At 37.1% G+C, this 18,493-nt stretch overlaps 1 protein-coding gene across 1 annotated transcript in view; it reads left to right on the forward strand.

The window, feature by feature from the left end:
- KDM5A (lysine demethylase 5A) overlaps positions 1-18,493 on the forward strand; it is a 60,717-nt gene continuing 42,224 nt past the window's right edge. The window contains exons 1-8 of the mRNA XM_026070434.1: positions 1-139; positions 2,209-2,286; positions 3,392-3,514; positions 5,436-5,606; positions 6,099-6,233; positions 11,624-11,729; positions 12,300-12,388; positions 15,456-15,614. Of these exons, the coding sequence (XP_025926219.1) occupies positions 3,395-3,514; positions 5,436-5,606; positions 6,099-6,233; positions 11,624-11,729; positions 12,300-12,388; positions 15,456-15,614 (780 nt within the window). The 5' untranslated portion in view covers positions 1-139; positions 2,209-2,286; positions 3,392-3,394. The remainder of the gene's footprint in view (positions 140-2,208; positions 2,287-3,391; positions 3,515-5,435; positions 5,607-6,098; positions 6,234-11,623; positions 11,730-12,299; positions 12,389-15,455; positions 15,615-18,493) is intronic.

Here is an 18,493-nt window from a genome sequence, read left to right on the forward strand (position 1 = left end):
CGCGGCCGAGTTCGTGCCGCCGCCCGAGTGCCCCGTGTTCGAGCCCAGCTGGGAGGAGTTCAGCGACCCCCTCGGCTTCATCGGCCGCATCCGCGGCTTGGCCGAGAAAACCGGCATCTGCAAGATCCGACCCCCCAAGGTACCGCCCGGGGCCGGGGCGGGGGGGCTGCGCCGCGCTGGGGCTCCGATGCGCCTGGGGGGCGGGGGGTGTCGGCGCCCGCGCCCTCGCCGTGTGCTGGGGCTCCCAGGGCCTGTCGGGGGGTCAGAGCCGGCCCGGGGGCTTGCTGGCGCGGAGGTGGATGCGGGGGGGACGGACCGGGGAGCCCCCTCCCCCGCTCCTGGCGCTTTTCGGCCGAGCTTGCGGGGCTTAAGGCACCTGGAATATTTTGGGGGCAGGTTCAGAGTTGTTTCCTGTCCCTTCCTTGGCCTTCCTGGGGCTTGTGTGTGTCGCCTTCSGTAGGCCTTGGTGTCCGTGCCAGGGGCACGCCGTACCTGTATGGTCTTTGACCTCAGAGGCGGCTTTTGTAGAGGCTGCTTTGGAGCAGGTGAGAAGCTAGTAGAGCATGGTAATGTCTTGAGCTTTACACTCTTCTTACTTAAAAAAAAACAAAACAAAACAACCCTCCCCCCCMCACACACACACTGGGCCTATCTGTGAAACCTCTAAAGGCATTGCAGGTAAAATCAGGGGTTTACTACTTAGGAGGAGGTAAGTGGGAAGGATTTTCCTTTTTAATGGGTCTTTATTTATAAACATAATCTTGTAACTATTAATAGAACTGCTGCCAACCTGTTTGTGCCCAGGAATTATGTTTATGCCTAGCAGTTTATAAAGTAGAAGCTTAATATTTCTGATGACTTGATGGACAGATCATTATTTTATGATGACTTGTCCTGTGACCTGGTAAACCATTTGACAAGATCATCAGGAAACTTAGAAAAATGTCCTTAGAACACTTTAAAATTAATGCCCAAATAAGTTTTAAATACATCTGTAACATAGGCAATTAAAAATGCTGAGGGAGAAAGAAGAACCTCAAAAGAGAGAATGTAACTGAGAACATCTTGCATACAGGAGTTGCTGATTAGATTTCATGACCCTTCCTTTCCTTCTGATCTGTCTGGGTTGTTGGAATCTGTTTAGTTGGTTTAATGACATAGTTGAAAACATGACCTCTGAGGGGCTGCCTTTTCTAAAATAAGCAGAATAGCTTAAATTGAGAGGCCACAAGAAACTGATCCAGATCCTATTCATTGAGAATAACTAGAACTTTCTTAGCAGTCAAATACATTTGTATTTCTCCATGATTGTTTAGCTGTTTGTATTGCAGTGTTTTGCAGGACGCAGGGGTCAGGTTGATTTGCAACCTACAATAAGGCCTACATCAGACACTTTATACTAACCTTACTGATTCATTATTCTTTTCCATTATTAGAAGCTGTAAATATTTTACGATCTTGCTTGAGGTCTTTACATGCTGTAGCAATACAAATAATAAATATTTAGTGTGTCTTGTCCATCTAGAATGTTGTGTCCTTACTTCATTGTACTTTTTGCCAGATAGGCTATCTACAATGATTTAAGGTGTCTTAACAAGTACTAAAGAGCTGAATGAGGTTTGTTTTGATGTCATAACGCAGTTTTGAGAGATGGAGCTGAGAGTACTTATGGTTGAATGAGTGCTGATCATGTTAAGAAAGTCATTACTTGAGACTGTGTTTACATTAAAGAGTTAGACTCCTGACTGGTCTTCCTATCTTTATTGAAATATAACCGTAGACAAACATGATTAAAGTTAGACACATAATGTATTTTATTTGGTGTTTGTCACTGTTGATAGTGAGATTTTGCAATATGCAGGATATATAGAACTTTTTTTCTTTTTTAAAGAAACAACCAGCAACCTACAGGGCATCTCTTGTATTTAAACTCAGTATAAAACAGTATACACCGAAATGCTTCAAACGATGTTTCTTTCATATTTTCAATTTCATGATCATCTCTTTCTTCTAACTTAAATATTATGGGAAGAACAATATGTTAAAAGCATAATAATATCATAGGACTGGAAAATCATATTGCAAATTATACTAAGGAATTCATTAGCTGTTGGAAACTTGTTTGCTCAGAAGCTAGTAGGGTAGTTTTCTTCGCATATTTTTCAGGGGTTTCTTGAAGCAATAAAAAGTCTTTCTGTCTCTGTTTAGGACTGGCAGCCTCCATTTGCATGTGAAGTACAAAGTTTTCGTTTCACCCCACGAATCCAGCGCCTGAATGAACTGGAGGTGAGCTTTTCCACTGTTGATAGAATTTTGTATTTGCACTGAAACCAGTGCAAACCATCTCTTTGCTCATGATTTGTATCTTGGCGGGTTTATGGATGGGGAGACTTTAGAAATCCGTAGACCACATCAATGTTTATACTTGGCACTGGCAGAGTTTGGGTAAAATAACTGTCCCCGGCTTTGAGAAAAGTCTGGTTTTTATTTTATTACCCAAAATAACCACAAGAGTTTTCACATTCAACTGGAAATGTCTAAAATGGATGCCAAGTACCATGTTGTGTAGTAAGAGCAGCCAGTGTCTGGCCTTCAAAACTTCACAGGCACTGTGTGCGTGTATATGTATATGTGTGTGTCTATATATATATGTGTATATATATATGTATATATTTCCTCCTAGAATACTTACTGTTGTTCTTAAGTTTCTGGTTACTTTATGCTTAAATACCTTGCTTAAATGCCTCTTATGCCTTAAAATGAAGTGTTATTTTTTTATAGGTTTATTTACAATTGATTAATTTTAAGTTTGAAAAAAGCATGGGAGCTTTCTTGAAAACAGTACAAGTCCCAGTCTGTCCTGGTTTTTCCTTTCTCTACAACATTTCTCAAAGCTGTGCTCTGTTCATATACCAAAACATCATGTATTATTTGGCTTGTAGATAGATCTCCTTATGGAAAGTGATTTTAATACTCCAAAAATACTCAAGGGAGGAGACCCTTGTGCAGTGTTAAGGCATACAGGAAAACTGTTTATAACTCTTTTTTTAACCTCGTATGTCTGTTTTGATAATTGCTCTTGTGTTTCTCCCTGAAATGCTGATTCTTCTTCAGTGTGTTTTGTCCTCAAAAAGAGAAATTGCTAGGTAGGAGTTTGGCTTATAGGATCCTGACTGTGGAGAGCAAAAGTGTATAGAATATTCTATTTTTAAAGATCTGTCTTTTTATTTTATTTTTTTTAACACAGCTAAGAAAAGCATCACTTTCCAGGTTGCATTTTGAAAATATAAACAAATATAAACAAAACTCATCATGTCTTTTCTCAGGACTGTATGGTATTTTCATGCTTTGTTTTGGGAAATACACATTTGTCTTCCTGTATTGATTATAGGCAATGACCAGAGTGAAGCTGGACTTTTTGGATCAATTAGCAAAATTTTGGGAACTCCAAGGATCCAATTTAAAAATCCCTGTGGTGGAGAGAAAAATACTGGATCTCTATGCTCTGAGCAAGGTGAGTAACCAATTGCAGGACTTGGTCAGCCAGGGCCTTCTCTGACCTGAGGTTGTCTTTCATGCAAGCTCAAGAAGCCAAGGAACAGGGACTGCCCAGAAAATACGAAGATTAGTTGAGAGAGGGAAGGAAAAAAAGAAGAGAAGTTCCAAGTATGTGATTGCAAGGTTATGGCAGACATATCAAGCATTTCTGGAATAACTATTTTAATTTCCAATGCAGACAAGTCCTAAGGCTGCCTAGAATTTTTTGCTACTATAGTTATGTTTGGCATGTTGTTTTTCAAAATTTGCGTACAAATAAAATCTTTGTTGGAACTGGTGATTATACTGGCAAAGTATATCTGATAGTATTAACTTGCTTGCTAAAGAAGGCTTGTTACTGTAGCTATAAAGGTAGTTTTCTTTAAGCAAGGGGAGAAATTAAGATGCTTCTAGGTTAGAGCATCAGTTTCCATTCCTCTATTAAAATTTCTTTGTCTTAGGTAAGTGAAAATGTAAATGCCTGAATAGATTTTTCATGTTTAAAAGAAGAAATCATAGCCTTTTTGGGCAATCTGGCATTGTTGATAAAATGCAGACTAAAACTGATAAAATGTCTTTTGGTATTTGAGTTTTTTTATTTTCATATCTACTGTGGTTTGGGGTTTGTATAGTAGTATATCATACTGGCATTGGGAATATTTGGATCACTGCTGGAACATTTCTGTTGCCTAACTGCAGATAGGCAGGTTTTAGCATATTTGGTTGTTTAGTGGTTTCCTAGCCACTGTTCATGTAAAGCTAGCTTTAGAAATCAATCTTTTGTGGACATGTCAAAGCTAAACTGAAATTTAGGAATAGTTTCATTTATACTGTCTTCTTTTTTTAATAATTTGCAGTAACAGTGAGAAAAATAACAATCAAGAAAATTACTTTTTATCTGAGTGCAGCCATCTCGGGTTATAGAAGAGAACAGAAATAACTAATTTATTAGTCACTATCACAATTAGACCTCTGAATTTACCTCAGCCTGAAAAGTAAACCATAGATTTCACTCCAGTAACAAAATGTGTTTTGCTTTGAGGTTTCCAGTAGTCTGTGGAACATTAAGTGTGAAATTTGGCCCTTATGTGTAAAGAAATGTAATGAAAAACTGCACTGCTGTACAAATGCTAGTAATGTAAAATAATATAAATGAAATTACAATCTGTTTGGGTTTTAACTGATTGGTAGTGTAATTATAAAGTGGAAATGCGGGCAGTGGAAATGTGGCTAGTGTTTCAAGGGAAGCAGTTCATATGCTATTGTTATTGTTGCTTTGTGGCAATTAGTTTATTTTTCATTTTATGTAAATGTTAATCATATGTAATCAATGACAGTTCTGTATGTGAATTACTAGACTCAAAACATGTCAAGTGTAACAGCAACTGAGCTGAGTTAATTGGAAGGTGAGTTCAGTTTCTCCTCTTTTTACAGTAGTCCCTCTTCTGTTCAGGTTCTCTAAGAGTTTCTTTAACTCTGAAGTCATGAGCTCCAACAGTTCCCCTCTACCTGGGTTCTGTTTAGAATTGGCTTCACTCCTGGCCGGACTTGTTTTGCATCAGAGTACAAGCCTGATGAGAGTTAATTTTTCAGTTTGTCTGATCGTGGGTTTATATTCTTTCCAACATGTCAGAAATCTTAACTGTTGGACTCCTGTTGTCTGGGACAGTAAATGCCTTATATTCATTTACTAGGAAACTTGTCTTGTTAAATATATTAAGTAACTAGGTTAAATACACTCTTGAAGTACCAGTCCTTCAGGAAGCAAAAGCTAAAATCAGGATTCTGTCGCCCTTTAATAGAACCTTTTAACATTTGGTTGGTTTAATCAATTCTTGGTTTATGCAAGATGGCGAGAGCAACTCCAAGTCGTTAACTTTTTTATTTGTGTGTTTCAGATTGTTGCCAGCAAAGGAGGCTTTGAGGTGGTCACTAAAGAGAAGAAATGGTCAAAAGTGGCAAGTCGGCTTGGCTACCTGCCAGGAAAAGGCACAGGGTCATTACTTAAGTCTCACTATGAACGGATCTTATACCCCTATGAGCTCTTCCAGTCTGGGGTCAGCCTTATGGTGAGACACTTTTCTTTCAGGATGTGAAGATGGGACCCAGCCTGCACATAGAACAATGTTTGTCGTTGTATAAGAAACTATGACATAGGGGTCTACAGTTTTAAGAAGTTTCAGCAGTGTAAACAAACATATAAACTGCCTCATACTTAGCTGTGGCAGAATAGCACTAGAAGTTGTAATTTGACCTTGTGTAATTTTCTGTTAGACATTTTTCTGTAGGACTTAGATCAACCCTATTGGGATGCAAAATAGGGCAAAGGATGGTGTACTTGATTGAAAAGGTGTCTTTATCTCACTTGGTTAGCTGGCAATTGAGATTCAGTCTCCTTGTTTCAAGTGTGCATAGATTCATTTGCTGCTGGTCCAAATGGTGTGTGTAGTGCTGTGTGACTTCACTCACTGTCCTCTTTCTTAGCAAACAGAATGATTCACAGCCCAAAGAGTTTGATTCCCTGATCAATCAACCTGGTGTCCTGTGCTCTGATCCCCTAGGGCATCCAAAAGCCAAATCTGGACCTTAAGGAAAAAGTGGAGGCTGAGGACCTCAGCTGTGATGCCCAGGCTTCTCCAAAGCAGGGTACAAGAATGAATGTGGTGCTGAAGAGAACCAGACGCGTCAAGTCCCAGGTACCTATGTTACTTGGCCGTTACAGACAGAGATCATTTATTCCTTGTACCAGTACAGTAGCATTGAAAGTGCAACAGCCTTTGGCTGTTGGAGTTCACTCAAATGCACCACGAGGAAGCAGTCTTTGCTTAAATAAAATCCAGAGAAGAATATCACTCTGAGGCCTGGTTTGCTCGTGGTCCTGCACTGTTTAGCTAAAAACTTTTAAAAGCGTTTTTAATTTATTTGCAAGTGGGCTGTGTACCTTGGCAGTGAATATACTGTGAAAACAGAACAGGTAAAAGCCATTTCTAAAATGATGTTGAAGCCTCTGCTTGTGCAGAGTTAGGCAATTTTTTTAACTTGATTTTTAACATGTGCTTTAGTTACATAAATGCAAACATGTGAGGATAAGTCTTAATTAATTGTGGAAATTGCACTTAGGACTAATTATCTCATGCTGGACAGACTTTTTGTGACAAAAAGATGGTTACGAGGACAGATGGTCAAGGATGACTGGAACTGTGTAGGAATTCCACAGTTTTTCTATTGAAATGCAGTTTCTTTTCATCTGGATTAGTGGTGTTATAGGAACATCTGGTATTTACCAGGCAATAGTTAATCCTAGGAGTAGCCCCCAGTAAATCTCACTTCAAACTGATTTACTGCCGCTTTGAATACTGTATCATTAGAAATAGTCTTGGAGGCTTGTCCTGACATCTCCAGTCCTTCTTTTGCACTATTTTAAGCAGGCCTTCTGATTTTGACAAAGAAATTTTCTATTGGAGATGGTACCCTAAAAGTTTTTAGATCGGGTCCATGTGGCACATTCTAGTGGTTACTTGCTGACTAGTCAGTGGAACATGGGTGAAAGCTGGGTTTATATGTAACCAACTCTTACTCTTTGCCTCATGCCATTCTAGACTTTTTAAACACCATGAAGTTTTCTTAAATGCTGTTAAAATGTCTTTTCAAGTGCATGTTTCTTGTCACTGAGATTTCCATATTTTTACCTTCTGTGAGTATCCCTCTGCTCTTATAAACTGTCATCTTTTTCTCTGATTCAGAGATTCATGTCATGTCATGATTCATTTAGAGTAAATTGTCTTTTTAGTCTTTTTTGTTTTCTTACTGAAGCAGACTTCTTTATTTATGGTAACCATATAAAAATGCATCAGGGAAGCAGTTCAAGGCTGTGATCATACCAGATCTCTGCAATCACGTATCATTAGTGAGCTACCCTGAAAGAAGGAAGAATGCTGCAGGAAATGCTGTAGTCATTCTTTATGTAGAATTCTGCTTTGGATTTGAACCAGTGTTGTGGGATAATGGTAGTATGGCCTTTTTCATACATAGTGGAAAAAATGTTACTACATTAAGATCCTGCGGGATCTTTCTTTCCTGCTGGTTTCAATAGAAAAATGGTACTTCTCATTTTGCCTCAGAAACATGATTCTGTTTTGATTCTGGCACAGTACAGCTGCTCTATTCCATTTAAAGGACCTGAATTTCAGTGGTGAGAGAGATGATTTTGGACAGCCTGCAAGAAGTATATATATATGTGTGTGTGTGTGTATATTTTCTTTTATAAAAAATGCTTTTTATAAGGTCTGTAGCCACATTTTATTTTATGCATTACAGTTATTAAAATAACTGCAGTTAATTCTTCAATACAAGGGAAACTCATTGCACTCAGACATCCAGGAGAATTTTTTTTGGCTGTGTTGGAAGCTGTGTATTATTCTGTTAAGTCAACTCTGGAGCTGGATTTAGAGATAGATTTGTCCTCCGGAGCTGCAAAATGTAAAATTGTAAATATCTGGAAGGAGTTCCAGATAGCAGTGCGACTCCTTATTGTAGATGGGACTCTGTTTATTGTTTGAAGCGTATGCCTGGAATTGTACCAGCGAACATCTAGATAGTGTTCAGAGCACAGGTAATACGCAAGTAATGCCAAAGCCTGCTAGCATTCTGCTCTAGCTAAAACATCTGAGTGGTTATATGTAGTGTGCCGAGTAGTCTGGTGCCTGGGAAATGGGCATGGCTAACTGCGCTATGCTCTGCATCTTCCCTTTACAGATAACTTACCTAAGAATGCGAGATGAATAAGAAAGCAGAAATAATAATCAGAAGTTAGAATTAAACAAAGATCCTCAAAGTGAAAGGGTGGCATATTTTAGAAAAGCAAATTTTGAATTATTAGAGTAAGTAAAAAATGAAAGAAAATAGGCAATGAGAATTCTCCTTTGTGAAAGAAGAGTTGGGAATCTTTGGATGCTAAAATTAAACACCAGTTGACTGTGGTGTCTCTGAATAATAGTGGAAGGAATAGGAAGAGGTTAATTTGGTGATGAGCAATTCTGCTTAAAATTAAATTTAATGCCTTATTCTGTTTCCCTTTTCTCTGAAGAAAGCTATCAGGGGAAAAAAAAGCCTGTTGAAAAGGGCACCTGAAATACTTACTGAAGCCTTGTAAAGAAAAGGGCAAGAAAAAGTAGAATGAATTCAGATTAGGATTTCGGAATAGCCTTTAAGGATAGGTTAAATTTAGGAATGAGGGAATTCTTTCTTGGAAAGAAACAGAATATTTTCACAGATAACCTGTTAGGGTGTATTTTAACTGACAAGGATTTTGTCTAATGAGTTTGCATAAATCATGATTAGTTCTGGAAGAGATGCAGTACTGAAAGAAAATGTACTGTCTTTTCAAAGGTGATTACTGTAAAATGGATATTAACTTTAAGTCCAGAGAAGTTTCTGAAATAATTAAAACAATTCTAAGTAATATATCTGCTTTGAGATTTTTTACAAATTCTGATAGTTTCAGAATAGCAGAACTAATGAAATAAACCTCCCTTTTATGATTTGAGATTTTTTTTTTTTCAATGGAAATAATTCTGTGTGAAGCAAAAGAACTCTGGGAGATGCTGACAAATGCTCAGAAAAAAGTATAAATGTTTGGATTTATGGTTGTAATTATTCTGGTCTTATGTATAGTTGGGGGAGTGGGCAAGCAATTGTTCTGAAGTTGATGAAGAGAGGACATCTTAAGAACATATGTGTTTGAATCCAGTCTAATAGGATCATGTTATTGGATTCTCTCATACAAGAAAAGCCTTTGGGTTTTACTTTCAGTTGAGAAGGCAAAAGAAAGAGATGTCTGTCTGTATCCTTCAGGAAAAAGTGGAGCTGAGAATAGAATTCCAGTTTAATCAAGTTCATTTTTGCTTTTTGTTACATGTAAAAATAGAATGGAAAAGCATGGCTGAGTTCTGTGCCGCTAGCAATGTGAAAACGGCAAGGAAGGCAAGATGTCTGTTGCCATGTGTTTGCAGTTTTGAGTTTGGTGTTCTTATGCAGTCTTGACTGCAGTCTTCCTGTGCAGTCTTCACTGCAGAAAGCCTACTCTTTGAGGGTCCTGAAAGGTTTCATGTATTCACAACTTAAACTTTTAGTCAACAGGTACCATTTGTGAAGTTTTGTAAGAATCTGATTTTTTTAAAAATACATTTCCATTTCAATATGTAACTTGCTCTTTTAAAAACTATACCTTTTTTCACCTAGGCCTGAGTGGATTGCATCCACTTAGGTTTAATGGAATCAGAATAAATCTTGGCAATAGATTCATGAAACTATATTTTGGTAATGCATTTCTAAACAAAATTATAAAACTGAAGAGAGGTTGCTGCACATAAATGATTTACTTTTAGTAAATATGATAACTAAGTTATTTTTCAGGTATCATCGAGAAGATTGTCTCAGGTCACAATAGCAGGAGGGATAAATTGCAGAGGTCATTAATGTTACTGAAATGATGGAGAATTATACTGTGTTGAGGAATATTATATGGGGTGATTGTGTCAAGTTCTGTTAGTTGAGAGAATGGATGTACTGTGGGAAAATGGGAACTGAGGGGCTGTGAAGTCGAAAAGTTGAATTTTCTCAACGTTGCTCAAGGGTATTTATAAGTGATGTTTATTTTTTGTTTTATATTATTTGAAAGTGAAGGTCTCCATGTTGTAGGCTTTCCTGTTCAACAAAAAATAGTCAGTGTTTCCTCATGTTTTATCAGCCAAAAAGTGAAAAATTCTTAAGAAAAATGTGTTTCAGCCAGTTAGAGTGCAGTTTCAGACCTCTTTTTAAAAAGATCACATTGGTAATATACATCTAAATTGAAAAGAATTTTATGGCAGCATAAAATTCATAAATATTCAAAATTAGAAAATCAGCGATAGTAAGTTTGGAAAGATGCAAGGTAGCACAGTGAATGCTGCTATACACAATTCAGTGGGAGCAGGGACTCTAAACATCACTGAAATATTTCTGCAAGTCATAATGACTAGCAGATTAGATTTTTTTTAATGTGTTCTTGCAGCAAGAAAAGCAACTGATTTAGGCTGAATGCATGAGAATTATCTTTGAATTCTTTTTTCAGACTTTTTCAGAAAGTTGTTTTTCTTGTTATTTTTTTTTATGTACAGAACAGTGAGATGTGATCGCTGTGAGCTTAGATAAAAGCTGTAACTGAATGTCTGCTGCAAGGGAGCTTGTTTCATAGGTGGTATATCAGGCCATAATTCTGTAGAGAATAGCTGGTGAAGTATCATCAGTAAGTTACTTGCTTTAGAATTAAACACTTGCCTTCTAAATTGATGGGCTTACTGACATCTTTTAAGATCACTGAATTTCAGGATAGTGAATGAACAGAATTTAGTGGTCTCCTATACCAGCTCAGAAAGGATTTTCAAAGCATAGGGAGGCAGCATAAGAAAAACACCAAGGTGACTGCACTGCAGATACAACAGGATATCGAGGTTCTTTTTGCTGTTAGGGTAGTGGCAGTGATGTGGGAAAATGAGCCTGATCAGTAATGGGAAACAGGAAGAAGTTGAGTTGAATGGGATACTTTAGAGAACAGCTGAACACTGGCAGGGGCATGGAGTTGTGTCACTTAATAGGTCCTTTCATCTCTAATTCTGAGACTGTAAGGGCACTGTGAGTAGCTGTGTTCTGCGAGAAATGTAGTCATAACATTTCATCACACATCAACCCCAGCCAAACTTAAGGAAACAGATTGGAATTCATAAGGGTTATATGTATGTATCCACTTAAGCAGATAAAAGCTCCTGTTGAAACAGGATAAGTGTTAACATTGAAGCCCTTTTCCTGTATCATGGTGATTTTTGGAAAACACTGCTGTGGCATTCTTATTTATTGCTGGATTTCAGACCTAGTCCTCTTGTTTGCTTTATAGGTGATCTTCTGTAGTTTCTGTAATACTACATGGGAAATGATGTGGAAAGTTGAGACAACTGTCCCTGCACTGCCACCCTAGTGTTTCCTTTCTTCTGCTGAACTGATGTTGGGTGTTACGGGAGAGTAAAATATGCTGATGTGGTCTTATTTTTAGGTGGAAGCAGGAGAAATGAGTAGAAATACTGAACTAAAGAAGTTGCAGATCTTTGGAGCTGGACCCAAGATGATGGGACTGGCATTGGGAGCAAAGGATAAAGAGGGTAACTAAATCTTGAGTTTATCACTTTGTAAAGTAAGGAGCAAAATAGCCTGGAACAGACTGTTAAATCTTTCTGTACGTCTCTAGAGACAACAGTAAAAAGAAAGTCATTATAACTGGAAAAAGAAAGCTAAATATTTTAGGGTTTAATTCATGAGAAAGATTTAGAGGATGCTTCATGTAATGTGGCATAGTTTCAGCTCTTTATGTATTATATAGTAATCATAATGATTAAGCAACTTTTGCATGTACTGAGGGACTGGAAATGAAAACAAGATTTGAAAATTTTGACATTGTTCATACTAGCTTACTGTTCAAATTATGAGTGTAATTTACACTGTTTCCTGAGGCAATTGGATCACCTGTGAGGATCAGCAAAGTAAGTTTTCATAAACTGTGTTTATTTTAGATTGGTGTAGTTGACCAGGTATAGCAAGGCATTTTGGCCCTCTCTGAACTATAAGATGGTTTCTGATATGTAAAGCAGGATGCTAGGGTGGGCATCTGTGTTGGTTTTGCAAATTGGATCTATCTTTATGTGATATTAATAACAATTTTATTTTACTTCAAGATGAGGTGTCGCGAAGACGCAAGGGAACCAGATCAGAAGCATTTGGAATGCAGATGAGGCAACGCAAAGGAACTCTTTCTGTCAACTTTGTAAGTTTGATTCCTTTGCAGTGGTTTCTGATGATATGAAGTTCATTTATTTACTAAGGTTATTTAGGAGGATTTTTCTCTGTTCTTGGAAAAAGATGAATGGATGAACCGTGAAGCAGATTATTCTGATAGCGTGGGAAGAATGAACAATATTTTGAACAATGATACATACTTTAGGTTAAGATTTTGGTTTTGATCCTTCAGACAGGAAGGGTATTATAACATGAAGGCACTTACTGACCATGAGTTCAAGGCCTTGCTTTGGCACACTTTTTTTACATACCTTCAGCACCTCACTTTCTGTTCGCTTCAGCTCCCCTTTTGTAGAACAATTATAATAATACTTCTCTTTTTTTAAAAAGGTATTTTGAGGTGCATCAGTACTACAGCATTTTGGTTTTTAGCAACTCCATCTGTCCATACCTCAAACTACTGTTTTGTGTTTAAACTAGCCATTTCATTTCATAAGCCCATTCAAGAGAAAATTAAGAGGAACCATTAAGGGGAAAAATAAAAAGTTTAGCACTCTGATGTTTGAGCTTGGAAAAGCAGTATATAGTTTTTCTTAATCACTTTCATAGTTCATGTGACTTTGCTTTTAAACTGCCATAATTTAGCATATGTACACAATTGCGAATGAAGATGCATGCTTTTGATGTCTCAAGAAATGAGGTTTTAAGCTCTTCAAAAAACTAATAGTTGTACTTTTTCTGTTAGCCTGAGAACACTTAAAAGAGTTTGTGGTTATTTTAAATTTTGACCATAGAAGGCCAAGGCAATGAAAAGTCTCAAGTAATCACATTTTTCTATGCAGAAATGCCTCCTGGGAAAGAACATATGGGAAGAGTTGGATGCTTAAAAGCAGATCACTGTACTATTGTAGCTAAGTTAGAATTTGTGTGACTTCTTAAATTTGTTTTTTGAATTGTGTTACTACCTCAGAGTATATGGTATTCCTAGTCTGTGTAGGTGTTGTCATCATTTTGTTTTTTAAAGTATACTTCTGTTTAAATATTTTGTCTAGTCTCTGTTTCTTTGTAGAAAACAGTAATTGTTTTCTATTTCTATTTACTCCTATTCATAAGAGAAAATGAAAATACTGCAGCAACAGAACTGCTGTTTTGCGGTTGTATTGCCATAACTGTAATCATGTGAAATTTTGTGACTTGGTACCTTGTAGGTCCTCATTTGTTTAATACTTGGATAAGAGACCTTCAAGGAAAGTAGTCTTTGAAGTGCATGTGATATATTAGCCTTATACCTTCTATCTGAAAAAGTGTGCTGCAGTTTTGTTTAAACTTTCCCTCATCTATTTATTTTGTGTTTATGTAAAATGGTAACTGTGAAATAATGTATACCTTCTTTTACTTTTTATCCCCCCATGTCTTGAAATATATGTATCTCAATCATCTTAGTCTTACTGTGTTTTAATTGCGTAGCTGGAAGGCTTATTTGCGGTTACTCTGTAATCACAGATCTGCTTGTTGTGAATATGTATTTCAATGCAGTCTTTATATTTGACAAATCATCACATGGACTGATGTAAAAAAGATTGCTTATGTTCATAAGAATTTGGAGGGAAGAAGGTATAATCAGCAAGAGTATAATTCCAGGGTAATGCTTTTAATTTTGGAAAGAGGACCTGGAAGCGTGTCTGCCCACCTGTTCTTCTTCCTTTTATATACATGAGACAAAATGCTTAAGATAGACATGATCTTCCTTGAAGGTTGAGTTTAAAAAAAAAAAAAAAAAAGGTGAGAAATGGTGGATTTCTTAATAGAACTGCATTATTTTGAAAATTGTTTCTTGAGAAACTTATTGAGCAGTCTTCTATTTGAGAAGTGTATTACCGCATAGCTAGGAAGTTGCATATTTGACTAGGCTGGCGTAACTAAGATGGGGTTGACTTCAAGTACTTGACACAGCTATGTGAACCTAATCAGCTGAGAAGCATACACTTTTTTGTGACAGTTTGACTAAAAAAAGGGGGGGGAGGGGAGAAACCCCACCCCCCCACCCCCAAAACAACCCTACCACTTCTAGTGGATTTTTGAGCTGCATGAGGGAAATAAAACATAGCCTGGATCACACAGTGACTGAGGAGAGTAGTGGGAGAATTTGGAACAAGTGTTGTTCATGATATTTTTGTTGTTAAATGCTTATACATAGGATAATTTTTAGCTGTGATAAAGCTAAATTAAATAAAACACAATTTCATCATTCAGATTACATTGCAGATCTTCAGTACCATAATAAATGTTAGTTAAGTATTTTCAGATGAAAATATTTAATACTGTGAGTATCTCTGGAAAAGGCATGAGGCAACAGCAAAGAAAAAATCTGATGATGATGTTTCTCTTGGTCCCTTAGGATAGGTCCCAGTGTTGTTCTTCTTGAGAGGTCATCCTGGACAGACACCCTAAAAATTATTTACTAGAGTGTTGGGATTAATTCTTTTATCCTGTTATTTGGAGTTCTTATGTGTTATTTTGGAGAACAGGAGAAAGGAGTTAGTACCTTTATATGTGGTTTCCTCTTCTTCCCCTTGAGATTTTTAGTTTAAATTTTGCAGGTGTGGTTTTCTATCATATTTTCTTGCCCATTGCAAATATGATGACAGTATTGTTCCTAATGATAGAATGTATGTTTCTGAAATAGTTTTGGAGATACTCTTCAGCCATGTGCCCTCTGTAGGGTTTTAATTTGAACTGTTTTTCATTACTGAGTCCTGAAGGAGAGAGAACATGAAGTTCTAAACATCATAACCTACTCTTTTGCCTTAGAATGACATAAATGAACTGGCGCTTTGATTTATATAGAAAATAACTGCCCGTGTGAATTGGATAGTTATTTTCCAACTTCTGTTTATTTATTTTTAGCCCTCAAATGCATGACTGCTTTGGGAAACTGAAGCATAATTGATAATTACCAATGCTTCTCAATGACCAAAGGAGATTGCAAAAAGCTTCCTCATCCAGCACATGCCTTCTTTAAAGTAATAAAGGGTGCAATGCCGAAGTTTGATACATGGAGTTCATGCAACTTGTTTTGTTTTGTTTTTCCACAGGTTGATCTGTATGTTTGCTTATTCTGTGGCAGAGGAAACAATGAGGACAAATTGCTACTGTGTGATGGGTGTGATGACAGCTATCACACTTTTTGCTTGATTCCTCCTTTACCTGATGTACCCAAAGGTGACTGGAGGTGTCCAAAGTGCGTTGCTGAGGTACAGTTTCAAGAACTATTCAAGCTTTGAATGGGTATTTGTGATCCTGAAAAGGTCAGGACCAGGAGCAGTTCAGTTCCCACTGCTGTTCCGTCTAAGTAGAAGCTGTGTTTTGTTTGGAATACTGTAAAGGTGAGCTGTGAATTTCTAGCTGCTCTTGGCTCTTGAACCTTAAGAAGAGATGAAAGAAGAGATTGAAGTGTCACTTCCAGAGCCTAGATATAACCTTTGTTTATTATATTGCTATGTGAAACATAAAACTTTAGCCTTTGTATGCTAAGAGCTGAAACTCAATTTGATGAACTGGTAATGGAAATTAGGGTGAGCAGTAGGGATGTTGAAAGTCTGTAGATGGAGGGGGAAACAAAAAAGAAGTGTCGTAAGGGTTGTGATAGGTGATTCAGCATAAGGATGAGGTATTTTCTAAACCATGAAGTAATCAACGTATGTTATTTAGGCATAACGAAGAGCTTCATTTATTGGTAAATAATTATGGCATTGCTCTAATTGTTACTTGGGATATGTTCAGAACAGCTTGTTGCAGAAAGTGAAGGAACCAATTTAAAAAGTAGCTATTTTAGATTTGGTTTAGACTAAAAGGAAAACTGAGGTTCTGAAAGTGGAAGCTAATTTGAATTTATTTGCTTGAGAAACAGGAGCTCATATGTCAAGAGGAAAGAGATCAACGTCCTAAAGGCCATGGACATCATTTGGTTTTCTTGATATTTGTCTTAGAAAAGCAGATTTCAGCAAGCTCAAGAAATTGGCAGAAATTCTGAGAAAAAAGCTTGCTGTTTCTAAGGCTGCGATTTTGTGACTAGCTTAAACTTTCTACACTGTGTTTTTTCTGAAAGGGGCTGTCACATGTACATCTGCCCAACATCCTGGCTGTGGGCTTCTGTTGTTTCCTTTATGGTGGTATGAATGGTTGCATAGACATATAATGAGGTGGATTTACTCGCTGATCTCTAACTCTTGGCCAAGAGAGATTAGATTGTCGGATGAACTCATGCAAATGCTGTTGTGAGAGGTGGAAATTCATAGTCACAGGCAAGGGAGAGGATCACAGAGTTAATTTAGCTGCTCATTAAACCTTCCCTTAAGAGAGAGCACTGAAGGAATATTAGCAAACAACACCATTCCAAAGTGGTGGAAATGTAAAATGTGGAGACCCATAAGAAATGTCAGTAATAGTAGTATTGGCAGTAAAAATGCAGATACATTGTTGCCAAGGGTAAATCACAGATGTAGGGACAAAATCAGGAAAGTTAGGGTGCAAGTTAAGCTGTTATTGGCAAATGATACAAAAAGTACTTGAAGAAAAATTCTATAAATACATTGAAAGTAAGGAGGGAAAAAGCATAGGTATATTATGTAATGGGAGAGTAAACAAATAAGAACACAGTTTGAAATACTCAACAGTACTTTTTTTGCCTCAGTTTTTACTTTAAAAGTTAATTGTGCACAGATGCTTAATGTAATGTTAACAGCATGATGCCAAAACAGGCTAGAATAGAGGAATAACAGGATAAGGATTGTTTAGACACATTCAGGTCAAAAGCATTTGACGAACTTAAGAGTACTTACAGCTAGCCAAAACAATCTTTGAACTACTAGTGGTTATCTTTGAGAACTTATGGCCATAGGTGAGGTGTCATTGCTCCAATTTCAAAATAAATTGGTTAAAGAGAAATGAAAAGTCAAAAAAAAAATAGGAAAGCATCAAAAGAAAAATCTGGTGGTAATAAACATTGAGTGAATTTAAGAACAGATCATGTCAAACCAAACTCGCTTTGCCTTTTCCTCAACCTTAGTATGCCATAAAAAGAAAGCAGTGAAAATAAAACATGATTTTAGAATGACTTCAGAGAGTCCTATCTGATGTTCTTATAAACAAAAAAAATGCAAATAATCTGGATTACATCAGTATAGAGCTGATTATTCAACTGTTTGAAAAATCACGTTTGAAGAAATTATTAACATACAGTTGCCAGTGTGGAAGATTAACTTGAGGAGGTTCTGTCCAAGGTTTGATATTAATTCAGTATGTTCTTCAAGAAATTTAAAGGGTGAAACGGGGGGGGGGGGGAGTGAAATTTGACCGTTATCTGGAAGGTCTTACCATAACCTTGAAGAACAGGATTAGAATTAGCGATCATGATAAATTTGAGAAATAGTCTCAGATAAAAGTTAATACAGGTAAATGCTATGCATGGAAAGAAAAGTGTTGAGTGCAGGTATACACAACGGGGAATAAGTGGGTAGAGAGCAGTGCAGAAGAAAAAGGGGATCTTGGGTTTGTTAGGGAACATAAACCAAACAGGAGTTGATGATGATGTTGCAAAACAGGCGTATATCATTTTCAGAATATGTTAATAGGTTCTTATTTTTAGCCAAGGATAATATGCCATCAGTTGAAATATCAGAGAAGGACAGTTAGATAAGAAGGAAAACTTTTGACAAGAAGGAAAATAACATTTTGACCGGTTGCTTATGGATGTTGTAGATTCTCTGTTGCATGCTACATTTAAGGACTGCTTTGATAAATGTTGGGCATAGTCTAATGATAGTTCTCTCTGGAAAAAAAAGAAACTAACAACTTGAATTCCTTTCCAGTCCTGTTTCACTATGGCTAAAAAGCTGAATGTCAGTTTTGTCGAGTTTGTGTTCGAATTGTTTTGTTTCAAATTGTTATTGTTTATGTATATGAAAATTGTCAGATATGAGGGGTCTGAAACAGACATTTTAGAAATAAATAGATGGGGAGAGCAGCAGAAATGAGATCTGGTTGCTTTTTGCACTCTGAAATAATTGTGGATAAAACAGTGGAGGCCCCTTAAAGATTTTCTGTATTGGATGGATGATGTCTGTTATTAGCT

The sequence above is a fragment of the Apteryx rowi genome, unplaced genomic scaffold, assembly GCF_003343035.1.
Source record: "Apteryx rowi isolate R43461 unplaced genomic scaffold, aptRow1 scaffold_31, whole genome shotgun sequence".
Classification (NCBI taxonomy): domain Eukaryota; kingdom Metazoa; phylum Chordata; class Aves; order Apterygiformes; family Apterygidae; genus Apteryx; species Apteryx rowi.